The sequence below is a fragment of the Sarcophilus harrisii genome, chromosome 5 (assembly GCF_902635505.1).
Source record: "Sarcophilus harrisii chromosome 5, mSarHar1.11, whole genome shotgun sequence".
Taxonomy (NCBI): Eukaryota; Metazoa; Chordata; class Mammalia; order Dasyuromorphia; family Dasyuridae; genus Sarcophilus; species Sarcophilus harrisii.
In genome coordinates this window covers 76,866,314-76,882,216 of record NC_045430.1, presented here as the reverse complement: position 1 = coordinate 76,882,216, position 15,903 = coordinate 76,866,314, and the positions used below count along the sequence as shown (strand labels likewise).

The following is a 15,903-nucleotide window of genomic DNA, read 5'->3' as shown; positions in this document are numbered from 1 at the left end:
ACAGATTTTTTTGAGACTTCACCTACTGTGTAATTGATATTCAAATTATCTAGAGAATTTTATCTTATACCTTTTGAAATTGTGCTATTTTTACTAATGACAAGTTATGAGTAATAATTTTCCTATGAAATATATCAAATATTCTTATTTTCTCTGATTTGAGGAGAAAAGTTCTGAGTTTGTTATTCTCTTTGATTGTTAAACCTAATAGATTAGTTTGTAAAGAATGGATTTTGCTCTGGCTTGCTATTAAATATCCTTCACTGTAGTTTTCCTAAAGTCAAGAGAGTTATATTTAAATTGTTTGTAAAAGTATAGTTTTTATACACTCATAAAAACTTGACCTAAGTCAAAAAGTACTTATTAAATATCTTCCATATACCAAATACTCTGCTGCATCCTGGGGATACAAAAAAGGGTGTTCTCCCCCACAAAAAAATAAAATTGGTTCCTCCTTTCAAGGGGCTCACATCACAGTCTAATATGAGGTTAGGAGGAAATGCAAGGGAACAGTATGCAAATAAGATATAAGCAGGATAAATTGGAAATTCTCTGGGGGGAAAGTAATTAGTATTTATGAAAGACTTCATGCAGAATATGGGATTTTAGCTGAGACTTGAAGGACATCAGGGAAATCAGGAGGTGGAGATAATGGTGATGGTAGCCAAGATAGCAAAAGCAGCATTTTTATAACACCTACTGTCTTCTAGGCATTGTGAAATGTGCTTTGCAAAGTGCAAGTGATAGCACAGATCCAGTGACACTGAATTTCAGAAAAGGGGGGTGGGGAGAGGTATCAGAAACTGGGAATGAAAGAGACTGACTGGATAATGGAGGTTTTAAAAGCCAAAAAGAAGGTTTTACATTTGATCCTGAAGGTGATATGGAGCCACTACAGGTTCTTGAATGTGGTCACACCCTCCTCTTTTTAAAAATCTACTTGATATTAGATAAGAGAAGAGACTTGAGGAAGGGATACCAACCAAAAGCCTATAGTAGTAATCAGAATTTATCTAATCCATCCCATATATTAATACAGAGATTACATCTATAACATCACTTGTTAGTTACTTTGGGTTCACTGGAAAACTTCCAAATTAATTTTTTTTTTCCTAGTTCTTCCCTTGCTGAAAAAGAAAAATGAAAAACACAAAAAACAAAAAACCTTGTAACAAATAAGCCTAATTAAGCAAAACAAATTTCCACATTGTTCCTATTCAGAAATGTGTATTTCTTTCTGTATAATTACTTCATCACCTCTATTTCAGAAGGTGGATGTCATTCTTCAGCATTCAGGAAACAGTACATAATTGTATTGATTAGATCTCTCAAGGTCAAAATTATTTGTTTTTACAATATTGATATTATGTTGTAAGTACCCTACATTATTTCTTGTGACAATCACTTCCCAATTGATGGGTCAGTTCCTTAGTTTTCAGTTGTTTCTCGCTACAAAAAAAGAGTTCCTATCAGTACACATGACACAGAATTGGCAATTAATAAATGTGTGTTGCTTAATTGATTGCAACAGCTTTCTAATTGGTCTCCCTATCTCAAATCTGTCTCCAATCCAATCCACCTTCATTTGCCAAAAAGATTTTGCAAAAGATCAAATCAGATATATCACTGGCATACTCTAATGGCTTCTTATTATCTCTAAGGTTAAGTAATGCTAATCCACCTTCCAAGCCCTTCATACTCTGGCTTAAATCTATCTTTACAACTTAATTAAAAGTTATCCCTTTGATTGAGATAAATTTACTATCCTGTTTCTCATTTGAGACATTCCTGTGTCCTACCTCTGTGCTTTTGCTCCCATGGCTAAAATGTCCCACCTTCCCTTGTACTTTCTTCTGACTGCTTCCCTTTAGAGCAATTTATTTTCTTGAAAATCTCATTTTAAGCGCCACTTTCTAACAAAAGCCCTAACTGATCACTCCAGGTCGTCCTGTTTTTCCATCCCACAATTTAGCTTGTATATATTTAATATGTACTTATATGTATATACCCTCCTTGAGAGCAGGGACAGTTCCATTTTTATCCATAGCATCTAGTGTCTGGCTGTGGGTTCCTGGGCAAGTCATTTTGCCTCTCAGTAGAGGGAATTTCCTTATGCTGGAGTTCTTAGTATCAGTGAAATCACTGTCAGATTCCTGTCCCTTTCCCTAATACCTTGCACAGTACACAGCAAATAATAGACATATAGTAAATACTTATTGATATATATATATATACACATACATAAACACACATATACATATATATATACATACATACACATACACACACCACAGAATATGTTACAGCTGCATGCATAGCCTACACTCTGATTTGGCATTTTCTGGATAGAATGGAAAACTATCTCATTTCCCTACCTTTCCAGGTCTAACCTTAGTTAGCTACTCATGCCTGGAAACATTGCTCTTAACAGTACCTCTTCAACCCCAAAGTAGGCCGTGTTTAGAGATCCTCTTAATTGCTGTCCTGCTTCTCGTGTCTTCTCTTAATTGCTGTCCTGCTTCTCGTGTCTTCTCAGTCTTTCTCCCTTTTACCCTTTGACACTCTGGGTATCATTCTATGAGGGCCTCTTGAATGTTCTTCATAACTCATATATTCCCTACCCCAAAAGGTGATTAATAGGTAAATTTATTACTGATTGAATTGAATCATAATAAACGGGATGTTTTTGTTAACTAAGCCAGAAGGCAAAGGCATATAGCAGTCAAATGAGGAGATAGCACTCGATTCTTCCAGAAAAGTAAATTAAAGGAGTTGCAGAGTTGATTTTCTGGTACATCCAAAGGCAGAATAGACACCAATTTGATGGGACATTTAATCGACTTGTAGTTTTTGTTGGTGGTAAACATTTGAAAAAGACTACTATGAAGATAAATGTACCATATGGTACAACATCTGTTACAATGAAAAGAAAGAAAAATTCTATAATAACTTAGCACCACCTCCCCTCACTTCCATCTTCCCACCAAAAAAGAAGACATCAAAATATACATCATTCAGTAATTTCAATACAGATAGTTGCAGTGGAGGACAATAAAAACTATGTTAAGAAAAAAGAAATATGAAGGAAGGGCTAAAGTCCTTAAACCTCTGTATAATTGACATTTCTCTTCCAGAAGAGAATAAGTAGGCTCTAGATGTGGCAAGCATTTAAATACCTCATAAATGAAATTAACTTACTTAATAGAATGGAAATAACTACTGCCAAAAAAGCTGTCTTTGTTACTGTCAAATTATTCTCTTCTTAGAGCAAAGATCAAAATTGATACCTAGTCACAAGAAAATAAAAAAATAGATTTATTGAAGCTCCAACCTGACTTATTTAAATAGTTGCTATTTAAAAAAAAAAAAAAGGATATTGACAATAGGAATTCCTAAGGAATATTAATAATCATTACCATCAGGAAACTGAAAAAAGCCTTGAACCTGCCCTAACTAGCAAACACTATATATTTTAGCAAAATAGATCTAATAAATCTGGCAAGGGGAGTGCTGATTTAAAACTTACACTTATTTGTAAATCTGACAGTTGAAAATAGTGGAAGATTGAAAGAGCAACAGTATTTTAAAAAAAAAAAAAAAAAAAAAAGCAGTTTTGTGAGATGCCTAGAGCTTTAGGTCAGAAAGACCTGAGTTCAAATCCTATCTCAGTGTGATCTTTGATTTCACCTTCAGGATGTTTGAGTGTTTGCAACTGTTTGTTAATATATGGTGTGTGTGTGTATATGTTTTATATATATATATGTAATATGTATAGTTAAATGTATATATAAATCCCAAGATACTAAGGAAATGATGACCTGAACTAGGGTCAAGACCCTATAATTAGAGAGAATTGACTTTCTGAGATTAGGAGACATACTAACACCCTTGAGATAAGTCAAAGTCTGAATACTACATTGAAAAGAGCTAAACTTAAAGAGTCAGAAACATGAATTCAGATCTTACCTCTGCCACTTAGTACCTACTTGCACTTGGGCAAGTTGCTTGATCTCTTTGAGTTTTATCATTTGTAAAATGAAGAGATGAGAGTAGATGACCTCATAACCTTATATATTATATTGAAAGAGGAAGCTCCCTGCCACTGTGATGTTTGCATTTCAGTGACCTTATTCACCTTGTTATCTAAGAGTTTCAGGATGAAAACAGTTTTTGTCAGGGAGCAAAAACAAAATTGTTGTGTACCTCAGTATATTTGCATAAATTTAGCAGTACTGGAGAAAAACCAAACTGGGCTTTAAAAGAACAGTCAGGGCTCTGTTTTATTTTTTCTTGCATCAGGTCTCTATAAAAGAATAACACAGTTCTGTAAGCACTGTTTCAGCTAACTGTTTGAGCTAAAGCTCAAAATCAGATAATGCTTGTGATTTGTGGTAAGGATAACATAAAAACAAAAGGTATTTTAACATTTATTACAAGCAAAAGCTTTTTCTTGGCTAGAATTGATGCTCAGGGAGATTAGGGTAATTAATGGATTGTGATGAAAAGGTTTAAAAAACAACTCACTTTACTTATTTTCCAAAGAAGATCCTTTTTGGACTAGGAATGAAGAATGAAAGTAGTTAGAAGGGTGTAGAAATCTAAGATTAAGTGATAAGGTAATCAGCATCATGCTGCCCTCAGTTAAGTTCAAATTATCAGAACCCAGATATCCTATAATTCTTTAAAAATTGACAGATAGGATTGTTGATCCATTACTGGTCATTTAAAAAGGATTGCAGAGGATGAAAGAGGGTACAAGCAGAAAAGAGCAATTTTTAATTGTAAAGGGATTGTAGTACTAAAGGGAGCAACCAACTACATATCAGAGAGCATAACTTATCTTGAGAAAGTTTTAAAAAACAGTAAAAGATTGATTTGGGAAACCTCTGATTACTAAAAGCCATTTTATCTTCTTTAATGACTTCATTAAGAAGAGGTCATATGAGACCAAATTAATGATAGCTCTTTTTTGATAACAACTTGGAGGGAGATCTCTGGTAAGATGCTTCATGGATCTTACCTTGAACCCTATGTTTTTCCACATTTAGATCAATAATTTAGGTGAGTGAGTGTGTGTGTGTGTGTGTGTGTGTGTGTGTGTGTGTGTTTGAATTAAAATTTCTTTTCCCCCAAATTATTTTATTTACAGAAACAAAATAAGCAAAAAGAAAAACAGAAAAGCAATACAAAAGAGAATATTATAATGTCCCCACTAGAACATCAGGAAGGTATTCAAAATATATAACAAATACCAATTTAAGAAAGTACATATATTAGTATACATACACACATATACATGTGTGATGTTCATTAACATGTCAGACCACATCTATAATAATATACTTAGTATTGGGTACTGTATTTTAGGAAAAAGGTCAAGAACAGGAGCACGTCAAAGAGAAACCAGGATTGTAAGAGGAATTGAAGAATATGCCTTTTTGGAATTAGAAATTTTTAGAATGGAGCAAAGAAGAATAGTTGGGACTCAATAACTTATTTTCAAATAACTGAATGACTGTCATTTTAGAAGAACATTTACCCTTTATTCTGCTTAGTCCCAAAGGCAGAACTGGCAACAGGGGTTAGAAGCTATAGACATGACTATTTAGGTTTAATATGAGGACTAACTCTATAACAATTAGAGCTACTCATAAGTTCAATATGTTGCTTTTAAAGATCGTTTATTTACTCTCATTAAAGTTCGTTAAGCATCGGTTATGAGGATTGGGGGTGAGGGGAGAATGCCTATAAAAGAAATTCTTGATGAATTTTTGTACTAATTATCTCTGGATTCTTTGTTCTTAGAAGAACTGGAAATATTATAAATGGAATAAAACTAACAAAATCTGTTAAATCAATTACTAAACTAACAACTTCAAGCATTGTCAGCTTTAATCTCCATCTGTTGTATGCATCCTCTTCTCTACAGTCACATAACCATCAGTCTCACTCTGATGTAGAACCTCATCACCTCTCACCCTGAACTATTACATCAGCCTCCTAGTTAATACTTTCTTCTCAAGTTTCTCTCTTCTCCCATCTATTCAAAGTGAGTTTTCTAAAGCACAGGTCAGACCATGTCACTTCATGCTCAGTTAAACTCCATTAGCTTCTTAATGCCTATAGCATCAAATATAAATTCTTCTGACATTTCAAGCTGCTTACAATCTGATTCCAGCCTCACTGTTATGTCTCACTTCCCTTGTTTTCAATCTGATCAGACTGACAATCAAGAAATAAAACATTAAAGAATAAAAAGAGTCTCTAATGTTCATTTTCTTTTATTTTTACATGAGTGTAAACAAATATACACACATAAATTTACATATTCAAATCATATTTCAACACACCTGGGATTTTTAAATCATTTATCAACAAGCAAACTATAACCAATGCCTATTATTGTGACCTATTCATAGATGGTGTTGCTTAGTAGTTTTTCAGTTGGGTTTGACTACATGACCCCACTTGGTGTTTTCTAGGCAACCATTTGTAAGTAGTTATTATATTTTATATAACATAATATATTTATATAATGTTATATATATATTTTAAAATAATATACAAATGTGTAATAATAAAATATGAACTGTTCTTTCAAAAAGAGTCATAGCTTTAAATAAGTAAATATTGGCTAGTTTCAATATATTAATGCATGGGTATAACTTTCTGAATTGTTTGACTAACCATGCTATAATTGTTTAAGTGAAAATTTTCATGAATCTTTTTTTTTTTTAATATGCTTTCTTCATTCTTTTTATTAAGTGGAATTTTATCATTGTGCTTACATATTAGAACTTTACTATAATGCTATCCATGCTGGGGCTCAGATAACTCAGCATATTTATTTTTATGCATCTATGTGCAGAGCCTCATTGCTCTAAAATCTACATGGATTTTACTGTTTCATTGAAGAGACAAACACTGAGAATTTAACCATACAAGTCTCTTATATGATTAAATGCCAGATAAGCATTTGTCTGTGGTAAAGATATTACAAAAATGTTTCACAGTGCTGCTATGATCATTTAGGCATCTACTAATTGCTTCCAGAAATACATACTTCCAAACATTTTTTTTTGGCTGTACATTCCAGCCAAATTAGTCTTATTATTGTCTCCCTCCCTTTTCATAAGTCATTCCCCTTGTCTGAAATGTTTTCTTCCTCACCTCAGCCTCCTGTCTGTAAGGCTCAGCTCAAGTACCATCTTCTACCAAAGGCCTTTCCTGATTCCCTTAGTTGTTAGTGCTTCCCTCAGCTTCCCCTTTCTTCTATGTGGATCCCAGAAAACCTGCCCTCATCTTTCCAGTAGATAATAAATAAATTTAATTTTCATGAAACAGTTTGTGGATTACCTCACCAATGTAAAATGCATTTGAAGTTTTTAAGTTTATTGCTTCTTGGAGGAAATGGTATTTGAGTTACTGAAGAGTCAACAGTTTAAAGGGAATAACATTCCAGGCTTATATTAATGTGAATAAAGGTATATAAGCTGGACAATGAATGACCTTCTTAAGGGATGGCAGGGTAGATCCTTTCCCCTCAATCATGTAATGGAGAGAAGTTGCATGAATTAGAAGTGAAGGGGTAAAAAAAGGTGTCAGATGATGATACACCATGAAATTATTAGGCAGAGCAGTTTTGTAGGAAATATGGGATTATTGAAGGCTTTTGGGCAAAAGAATGTCCTAAAAGTAGTCAGCACTCACAAATGTAGCAAAACAATTAAATAATGAAAGAAGCCTATGGCTTAGGTCTTTGAGAGATCATGCATGTATTTCATTGTTCAACTTTAAGTAAAAAGGTGAAAGTGAATGCCAAATTGTCACAGTTTAAGGAGGAATAAATATCTCATTAAAAGAAAAAAGGTATACATCACTCAGTCAAAAAATTTTACAGTGAAAGTAAATAGAGAAGTAGAATGAGACAGAAGTAGAGTGAGACAGCAATAGGATCACCGTGCCTTAAGCTGAAACTACATTATAAATAAGTCTTTTTTGTTATTTAAGTAATTGTACATTCTTTTTATGCCTAAATCGATTTTGAAGCAAATATTATAGTGAAGTTTCAGTATGCTTGACTTTATTCATGAGAGCTTTTTATATCATCTGCTTATTATTCATTGTTAACTTGTTTTCTACCTTCTTTGTACTTGAGTAGTCTAACCTTTCTTTAAAAAAATGAAAATGGCATATTAATGTATAAAGAAAAGAGGTTTGTTTGCTATTTTAGGAAAGAAGGCTTGTATGGCAAGGAAACAAGCATTTATTAAATGCTTAATATGTCCCAGATGGTGTGCTCAGTGCTATAGGAAAGATACAAATACAAGCAACAATTGAATTCGATTCACTAAAAATTTATTATCTACTATGTGCCTGCACCATGCTAAGTGCTAAGGCTACCAAAAAAAACCTCAAAAAGCAAAGATAGTTTTCTTCTCTCAAGGAGCTTACAATCTAATGGGGGAGACAATACAGAAAAGGGAGGGTAGGTACCCTATAAGTACAAAAAGTCAGAAACAGTCAGGAGGAGAATGAAAATTGGCCAGTTTAGGGTCCTCCACCCCTACCTGCTAATTGAGATTCAGGAAGGAGTTCAGCAATGAGAGAAGGGACGTAGCATGACAAGGAATGTTCCAGGATGAAGAGCCATAGGTGCTGAGGGAACCTTCTGAGTGAGACAGCAACTGAGAAATCATGACAAAATACAGAAAGTCAAAAGCAAAGTTGGAGGGGTAATGGCTCTATATTAGCATACACACATACATACATACATGCAATTTTAGCTAGCTATATATATATATATATTTCTTTTTTTTTTTTTTTTAATTTAACCTTGATATATGAAACTTCATTATTACTCAGCAGTACTTTTCAAGTTTCTGTCAAGAACCTTCATTGTTAAATGAAGAGGAAAAAATTATTTCAAACTGGGAGAACATTTAAGTTTGAATTTGTAAATCAATTTCTGGGTGGAAAAAAGCTTTACTGTGGGGGGGAGGGTATGTGTAATGTAAGTAGTATGAGGAAGTAAAAAATGTCTAATGGCCTTATGGTCATATATTTAATATAAATGTAAGTAAATTTAAAATAAATATAATAATCATATCATTCACTGTGCAAGTCCATGTTCAATAGGCAAAAAATATTTTTGTGTTCAGAGTGGTAATGTGCATAAAGGTCAGGAAGATCAGAATTTTAAAGTCCTACCTTAAACATGTACCATAAGTGTGTGACCAAGTCAGTTAGCAGTTCTCTATACTATTAAGTGTCAAAAAGCTATTCTTTTGTATTGGTAAAAGGAATTTCCATATCTAGAATTCCCCATACCAAATTCCTCTTATCCTCTCCAAAAAAAAAAAAGTAGAGCACAGAAGTAGGTATTCGGAATGGTAAATAAAATTTCAGATATTTTAAAATTAGTTTCTCTTGAAGGAGTCATGTATGACCAGTAAGTGTTGTCCATAAGAGAATGTTTTATTTATTGATACTAAATTTTAGTTTTCTAATGACATGTATAACCTTTCTTGCCATAGCTTAGAATAAAAAAAAAAAACTCAATTTAGAATAATACTTGGTACCTTTTTTTTAAATACTAAAAATATTGTACTTGTTAATAGCAATTAGTGTGAAAACATTAATGACAAATAACATCTACCATCTTTTTAAACTTTGTATTAGAGTTTGTCTAATATTACAAATTCTGGTGTACTTTCTTCAAAATTCATTCAACTGGCATTTATCTAATTTCACAGATTGATTTTTGAATAATAACTATGGTATGTCTACTGGATAAATTAGTTTTGGATACAGTATAATCTTTAATTGGTAAAAGTGAAAAAGGAAGTAAGGAACACTAGTAGCTATTAAAATCCATGTAGACAAACCACTTTTTCATTATTGCAATATGACTATATAGTTCATCTCTTCTAATTTCCCATACCTACACTGACATTTCAAAGCTATCTTGTCTATTTAACAATGGAGGTTATTAATAAGCAGGGTAATATGCAGAATGTGGGCAAGATCTATAAAAAGAAAACCACATAATAAGTGGATAAACTGGTTTATCATATTACAACCCCCTCTAAATAGTCTAAAATTGTTGATCGTGGATTCACAATTTCCTGCATGTATTCTAGGTCTGTAGCTCAATTTGGGGTTACTGAAGGAAAGCATTTAACTCCAAATTCAATTCAGCAAATTGTTATCAGGCTCAAGTTAGTCTGTTAACCCCATCAATACCATGCAGGTAACCCTTTATTTTGTTAGAAATGCCTGAGTAGCAGCATAAAAAGATATTTTCAAAAATTGTGGGAATAAATAGGTAGGTAGATACTTAAATTTTATAAAGCCTACAAAAACAACTTATCAGTTTTACCTATTCCTGTTAAACACTATTTTTACTGCATGTTGATAAATATAGCAAATGTCTGATGGTCAGCAAAAGAATTTATATGAATTTAGCCACAAAATAGAACATTGAGGGTACTTTTGTACTTTGAAAGTTTGAATCCGTGAGATTGCTGCTAAAATTCTCTATAGGATTAAGGGTATATCTTAGTTCATGTTTATCTTATAGAGAAATTGTGAGTAGATCAAAATTAAAATATAAAAATAAAATTGAGCCTTTTCCATTTTCATTTGATCCTCCCAAATTTGAAATTTGTGATAATGTTGCTATTGTACTGAAGTTTAGTTTTACACTGTTAGTGGGAAAGGAACTTGCCAAATAAATTAATAGTGTAAACCAAATTATAGGAGAAATTAACTGATTAAATTGCTGTAGATAACAAATTTAAGAATTACCACTAGAACATTGCAGGGCAGTAGGAGCCTGCCCTGCTCCTACTTTGAATCCTACCTTAGCTATTTAATAGTTGGGTGGCTTTGGGGCAAATTACTATCTCCATAAGCATCTTTCTTCATCTGTGTTGTATTAAACCAAGGGTTCTTTACTTGGGATCAGTGAACTTGTTTTCTAAAACAGATAATTTCAATATAATTGGTTTCCTCTGTAATCCTATGTATTTTTAAAATGCATTTTAAAACATCATCCAAGAAAGGGTCCATACTTAGGCTTCACCAGACTGCCACTGAGTGGCACTAAATGACACCAAATAAAATGTTGAAAAACTCTAAATGGTTCAAGATTATCTGAATTTACTAAGTTTATTATTATTATTATATACTTGTAATATTAATCAGCTTTGAATTTCTTGACCAAAAAATTCTTTGTGTATTATCTTTGGGATTTATTATTCATGCTTTTTCTGTATTCTTTCTATTATTAAGAGTTTATTGTTTGAGTGACTTTGTGAACAATTGGATTCTTGGCTTCTTACTATGTAATGCTATTCTGGATTAACTCATGAGAAGAGACTACTATCCTAAATAATTTAAATATTTCAATCAATGGAACATTGGCAACAAAATGTTTTGTAGTAAATGTTTAATTTTTAGAAAAGAGATACATTTTATTTAATAAAATAATCAAAAGAATGATGTTGCTTGTTTAATTTGACTAATTAAACAAAAAATGTTCACTTTTTTGCTATGAGTTTAAATTTTATGTGAAGAATGCATTTTGAATTTGGAAACCAATTGATATTTAGTGGTTTTTGCTCATAACTTGTTTTTCAACATTCATTTGTTACATACATTGGCATCTGTTCTTTTCTTTATTTCATGATTAATTTCAGAATTTAGCATCTTTATCTAATTTAACATTTTCATATTTTTAAAGGTCCCCAGGTGCATCCAATTTTTCAACTTTACCAAAGATCTCTCCTTCATCTCTATCAAATAATTATAACAACATCAACAACAGAAAGTAAGCAATGTATCTTAAGAACTGTTTGTTTAATTGAATCACTCCCTTCTGGTTGCAGAAAATAAATCCTATCTAGAATTCAGGTTGAATAATTTTTTGCATTAAAACTGAGTTTCTCTAAATTATTGGTTAGCATTTCATCATTGCTCATTATAAAATGAGCAATCATGTATGCTTATAAACTTACACTTAATTTAGCAGATATACTTATATACATATATTACATATATGTGTATAATTAATTTGAATTCTGATCTAAAAGAGATATGTCAAATATAATAAAGTTTCTTTAGAATTTGATGTTTCCAACACCAGTGATTAAAGGTTATGGCTCAAATTATTAAAAAGAAATATATTTTTGATGTGAACAATAAATAATGATCCATAATGTTAGAAAACTTTTAGGTGAGTTACCTTATAATTTATTTTATATTTATCCATGACTAATAGTGCATATTTTCTTAAGACATTTGGATTAGCATATGTGTTATAATGATACAAACTAAAAGTTGCAGTTGTATTGTTTGGTATTAGAGGGATCCAATTCTGGGAAAAAAAACTTAAGGATTTTTATCATTTATAGCAGGAGTCCTCAAACTACAGCCTGTGGGTCAGATGCAGCAGCTGAGGACAATTGTCCCCCTCACCCAGGGCTATGAAGTTTCTTTATTTAAAGGCCCACAAAACAAAGGTTTTGTTTTTACTATAGTCCAGCCCTCCAACAGTCTGAGGGACAGTGAACTGGCCCCCCTATTTAAAAAGTTTGAGGCCCCCTGCTTTATAGTCTCTCATCTGAGCATAATATTATGTATATGCTAAGTTAACTTTAGTTACAGTACACAATATTTAATTACCTTACATGTCAAGTAAAGCTAAGCAAATTCAAAGGAACTCAACCTGTTTCTGCTGATAGTTTTTGCATTAAATTATTCCGTATGTTTTGTCGAATTGGTATGTAGCAGAATAATTTAGACAAAATATAGTAAAATACACATATTTTGGACCATAGCTTCTAGTAAATAGTGCTTTTATTAGAAGTAATTTTTTCCTTGATGCTCTTCAGTATTAAATATTATTAATATTAATACTAAAAAATTAAAGTACATGCTATTTAACTTGATGTTGTAAATATGTATTTAATTTACATAATGAAATGGTGAACTAGTTTCCTAACTGTTAATTAGAGATTAGTATAGCTTATGTGCTTAATAAGGAGCAGTATTTTTAAAGTTTATATCTTGAGTTCCCTCATGATGAAAATGATTTTCACAGTCAGATAAATCACAACATGATAACATATTACTGTAATGATTGGATTATTTTGGAAACTCCTTTTAGTATTTTTGTTATATATTTAAGATTTATCATTGCAGGTAATTTTGTTAGAAGGGAATTTTAATAAAATTCTCATGACTACCACTGTTTAAATTTTCATGCATAGAAGCATGTTTCCATATTTTGTAACTCTTACTATTATGTGTTAATTAAGCAGTGCTGAATCAGAGTTTTTTTTGCATAGAGAAATTTTAAGTAGAAATTACATCATAAATATTTAAAATTATTTGCCTATAGTATTTTCTTGATCCACTCTTCAGTTTTTGAAATCATATAGCAGTGAGGAATAGAACTTCAGGTTCAGGTTGATATAAACATGTCAATATTAAGTCATTTAAGGGTAACTCTTTAATACTAAATGCATAAATGAAGTTCCAGATAGCAATTCATTAGCCAGTTATTAAGTGTCACTCAATGTTAGCATGTTTAGATTGTGTGCTAAAATGAATGTGTGTGATAATTTTCTGTGTGTGTGTGATCAGTCTTGTAAAATTCTATAAGTGATTCAATATTGTGGTTTAAAAATTTGCCATCTTGAATTATGAATAATCAGTTGCAAGTCACATAATATACTGATATGTATATGTAATATAAATATTTGATTATTTTAGAAAAATTTAATGATAGGGCAAAAAAGAATTGTAAATATGTGGCCAGAACTTTTTTTCTTTTGATATAGCATTTGAACTCTACCTTCTCCAAAATGTATTCCTCCACCTTTAATGAACTTTATATTTTTTTTGACTGATCCGTTAATTACTATCATTATTTAACAAAAAGAAATGCCAATTTCCAATTATTAGAGGAATGCTCTTAATATTTTTTAAAACTTAATTTCTTAGTTTAAAACTAATTTCCTTTTCCTCTACTCTGTAGTTCTTTCGTCTTCTGACTCCTATTTACTTAAAAAGACAGTAAATGTCATATAACTATTGCTGCACTCTTAATAAAGAAAGACTTTTCCCATCCACATGTGAAACTTTTTTAGTGAATGTAGAAATTTGAAATACAAAAGTTTCTAAAAGCTGTAGTGCAATTTTAAGTTTAAATCAGTGAATTTGCTATTAAAATTTTAAGATTAAAAAATTCACTAAGACTTTTAATCATCCTGTATAAACACATTGTGGTATAAGTAAAAAAAAAAAAAAAAACCCCGTTCCTAGGATTCAAGAGACTTTTATTGAGCCTGGTTTTAGTCACTTAAACTTCTTGCATTAAAGATTTTTGGGGGTACTTAAACTACTTGTGTCTTGGTTTGGTTTGTTTTGTTTTATTCTTAAATCTGTAAAAAAATAAATAAATAGGTGAGCGGAGGACAGATGTGGAGATTGATGGATGGATATTAGATTGGTTCATCTGTAAAGTTTCCTTTATCTTTAATTTGCATTCATTCCATAAAGGGCTTTTATAGCATCTTTCTCATTCAAGGAAGTTGCCCATCAAAAGTAAAAAGTAAAAGGTTCTTCTCTTTAAGAATCCTCTTCATCCATTTGGGAAAGCCCTCATAATTGTGCCATTTTGAGTGTTATTAAAAAAAAATTTTAAATTTTAGAATCATTACTTGTAATAATTTTTATATAAATTATGAAGTTTTGGGTTTTTTAAAAGTTTTTTAAGCAAGAATATTTGATGCAGATAAATCTTGTGGGTTTTTTTTTTTTTAAGAATGCACGTTTATATGACAGGAAAAAAACAAAGCTGAAGAGTTCTGCCAATTGAAAATTGATGAAATAAAGATAAAATGCCTAAAATTATTTCAAGCACCATTGAGGAAAATAGGGATCAACTTTACAAAAACTAATTTTAATATTCTACTGTTGTATAAAGCTAGCAATATCCTAAAACAGTCTTTTTTTTTTTTCTTTTTTACATGCAGTCCACTCAATTTACTATTGAATTTGTTGGAAATTGTGCAAAATAAAATTACCTTTTATGAAGGAGACTGGCTTTTAGGGTGTTATAATAAGAAAAGATGAATGGCAGTTATATAGCATAGTAAAGATTAATTTTTTAAAAAGTAGTGCTAAAGTCACAGAATGTTTTATAAATGATTTAATGTAATTTGCTTTAGGGAGTGTAACATCATTTGGGGCTTTCAAAAGTTTTATTGTCATTGTATCATAAGTGAAATGATTTGATTTAATCATATAGGCCATCCCCTGCTATCTCGGGAAGCAATTCTTAGCTTGTCACCAAAACAGCCTAACATTTATCTCTTACCTAAACTCTTAGGAAATGTATTTTGTTCATTTTCTGATAGACTTGATTGATTACTTAGCCACCAAAAAAGAATTCTGATACATACACCACTTATGTATAGAGAAGGGTACATATCTGAATATATACTTGTGTAGTGAGGCTGTGTACTTTCTTTTTATTTTTCTTTACTTTTTTTTTTTTGCATGTGTGTGAGACTGCTTTCTTTTTTTTACTTGTGTTTTGAGAGAGAGAATGCATGAGAAAGCATGTGTGTACATTTGTGCATATTTTTCCCCATAAATTGTGGGTTGTAACTACTGAAATGTCATTATATTGTTATAACAAAGATATAGTTTCAGTTTCTATTAAATTAACCCTATAAAATGCAGATATGTATTTTTATGCCATGCCTAGAAACCTGTATTTTAATGTTTAGTAATAAGAATGTAACACGATTTAAATTTACTTAAAACATTAGCATAACAAATTTCTTTTAATGGATATTATGCCAACTTGTTTTCATTATTTAAGAACCT

The 15,903-nt window shown here is 31.4% G+C and overlaps 1 protein-coding gene across 7 annotated transcripts in view; it reads left to right on the top strand.

Annotated features, from left to right (window-relative positions):
- Positions 1 to 15,903, top strand: part of USP15 (ubiquitin specific peptidase 15) — a 158,238-nt gene that overhangs the window by 75,754 nt on the left and 66,581 nt on the right. For 6 of the 7 annotated variants that reach the window (XR_002770399.2, XM_003770826.4, XM_012550414.3 and 3 more), the window contains one exon: positions 11,747 to 11,833. The exons of the other annotated variant lie outside the window; for it this stretch is intronic. Coding sequence is in view for 5 of the 6 variants with exons in the window: in XM_003770826.4 (XP_003770874.1) it covers positions 11,747 to 11,833 (87 nt within the window). In the remaining variant the exon portion in view is untranslated. The remainder of the gene's footprint in view (positions 1 to 11,746; positions 11,834 to 15,903) is intronic. 7 annotated transcript variants of the gene reach the window in all.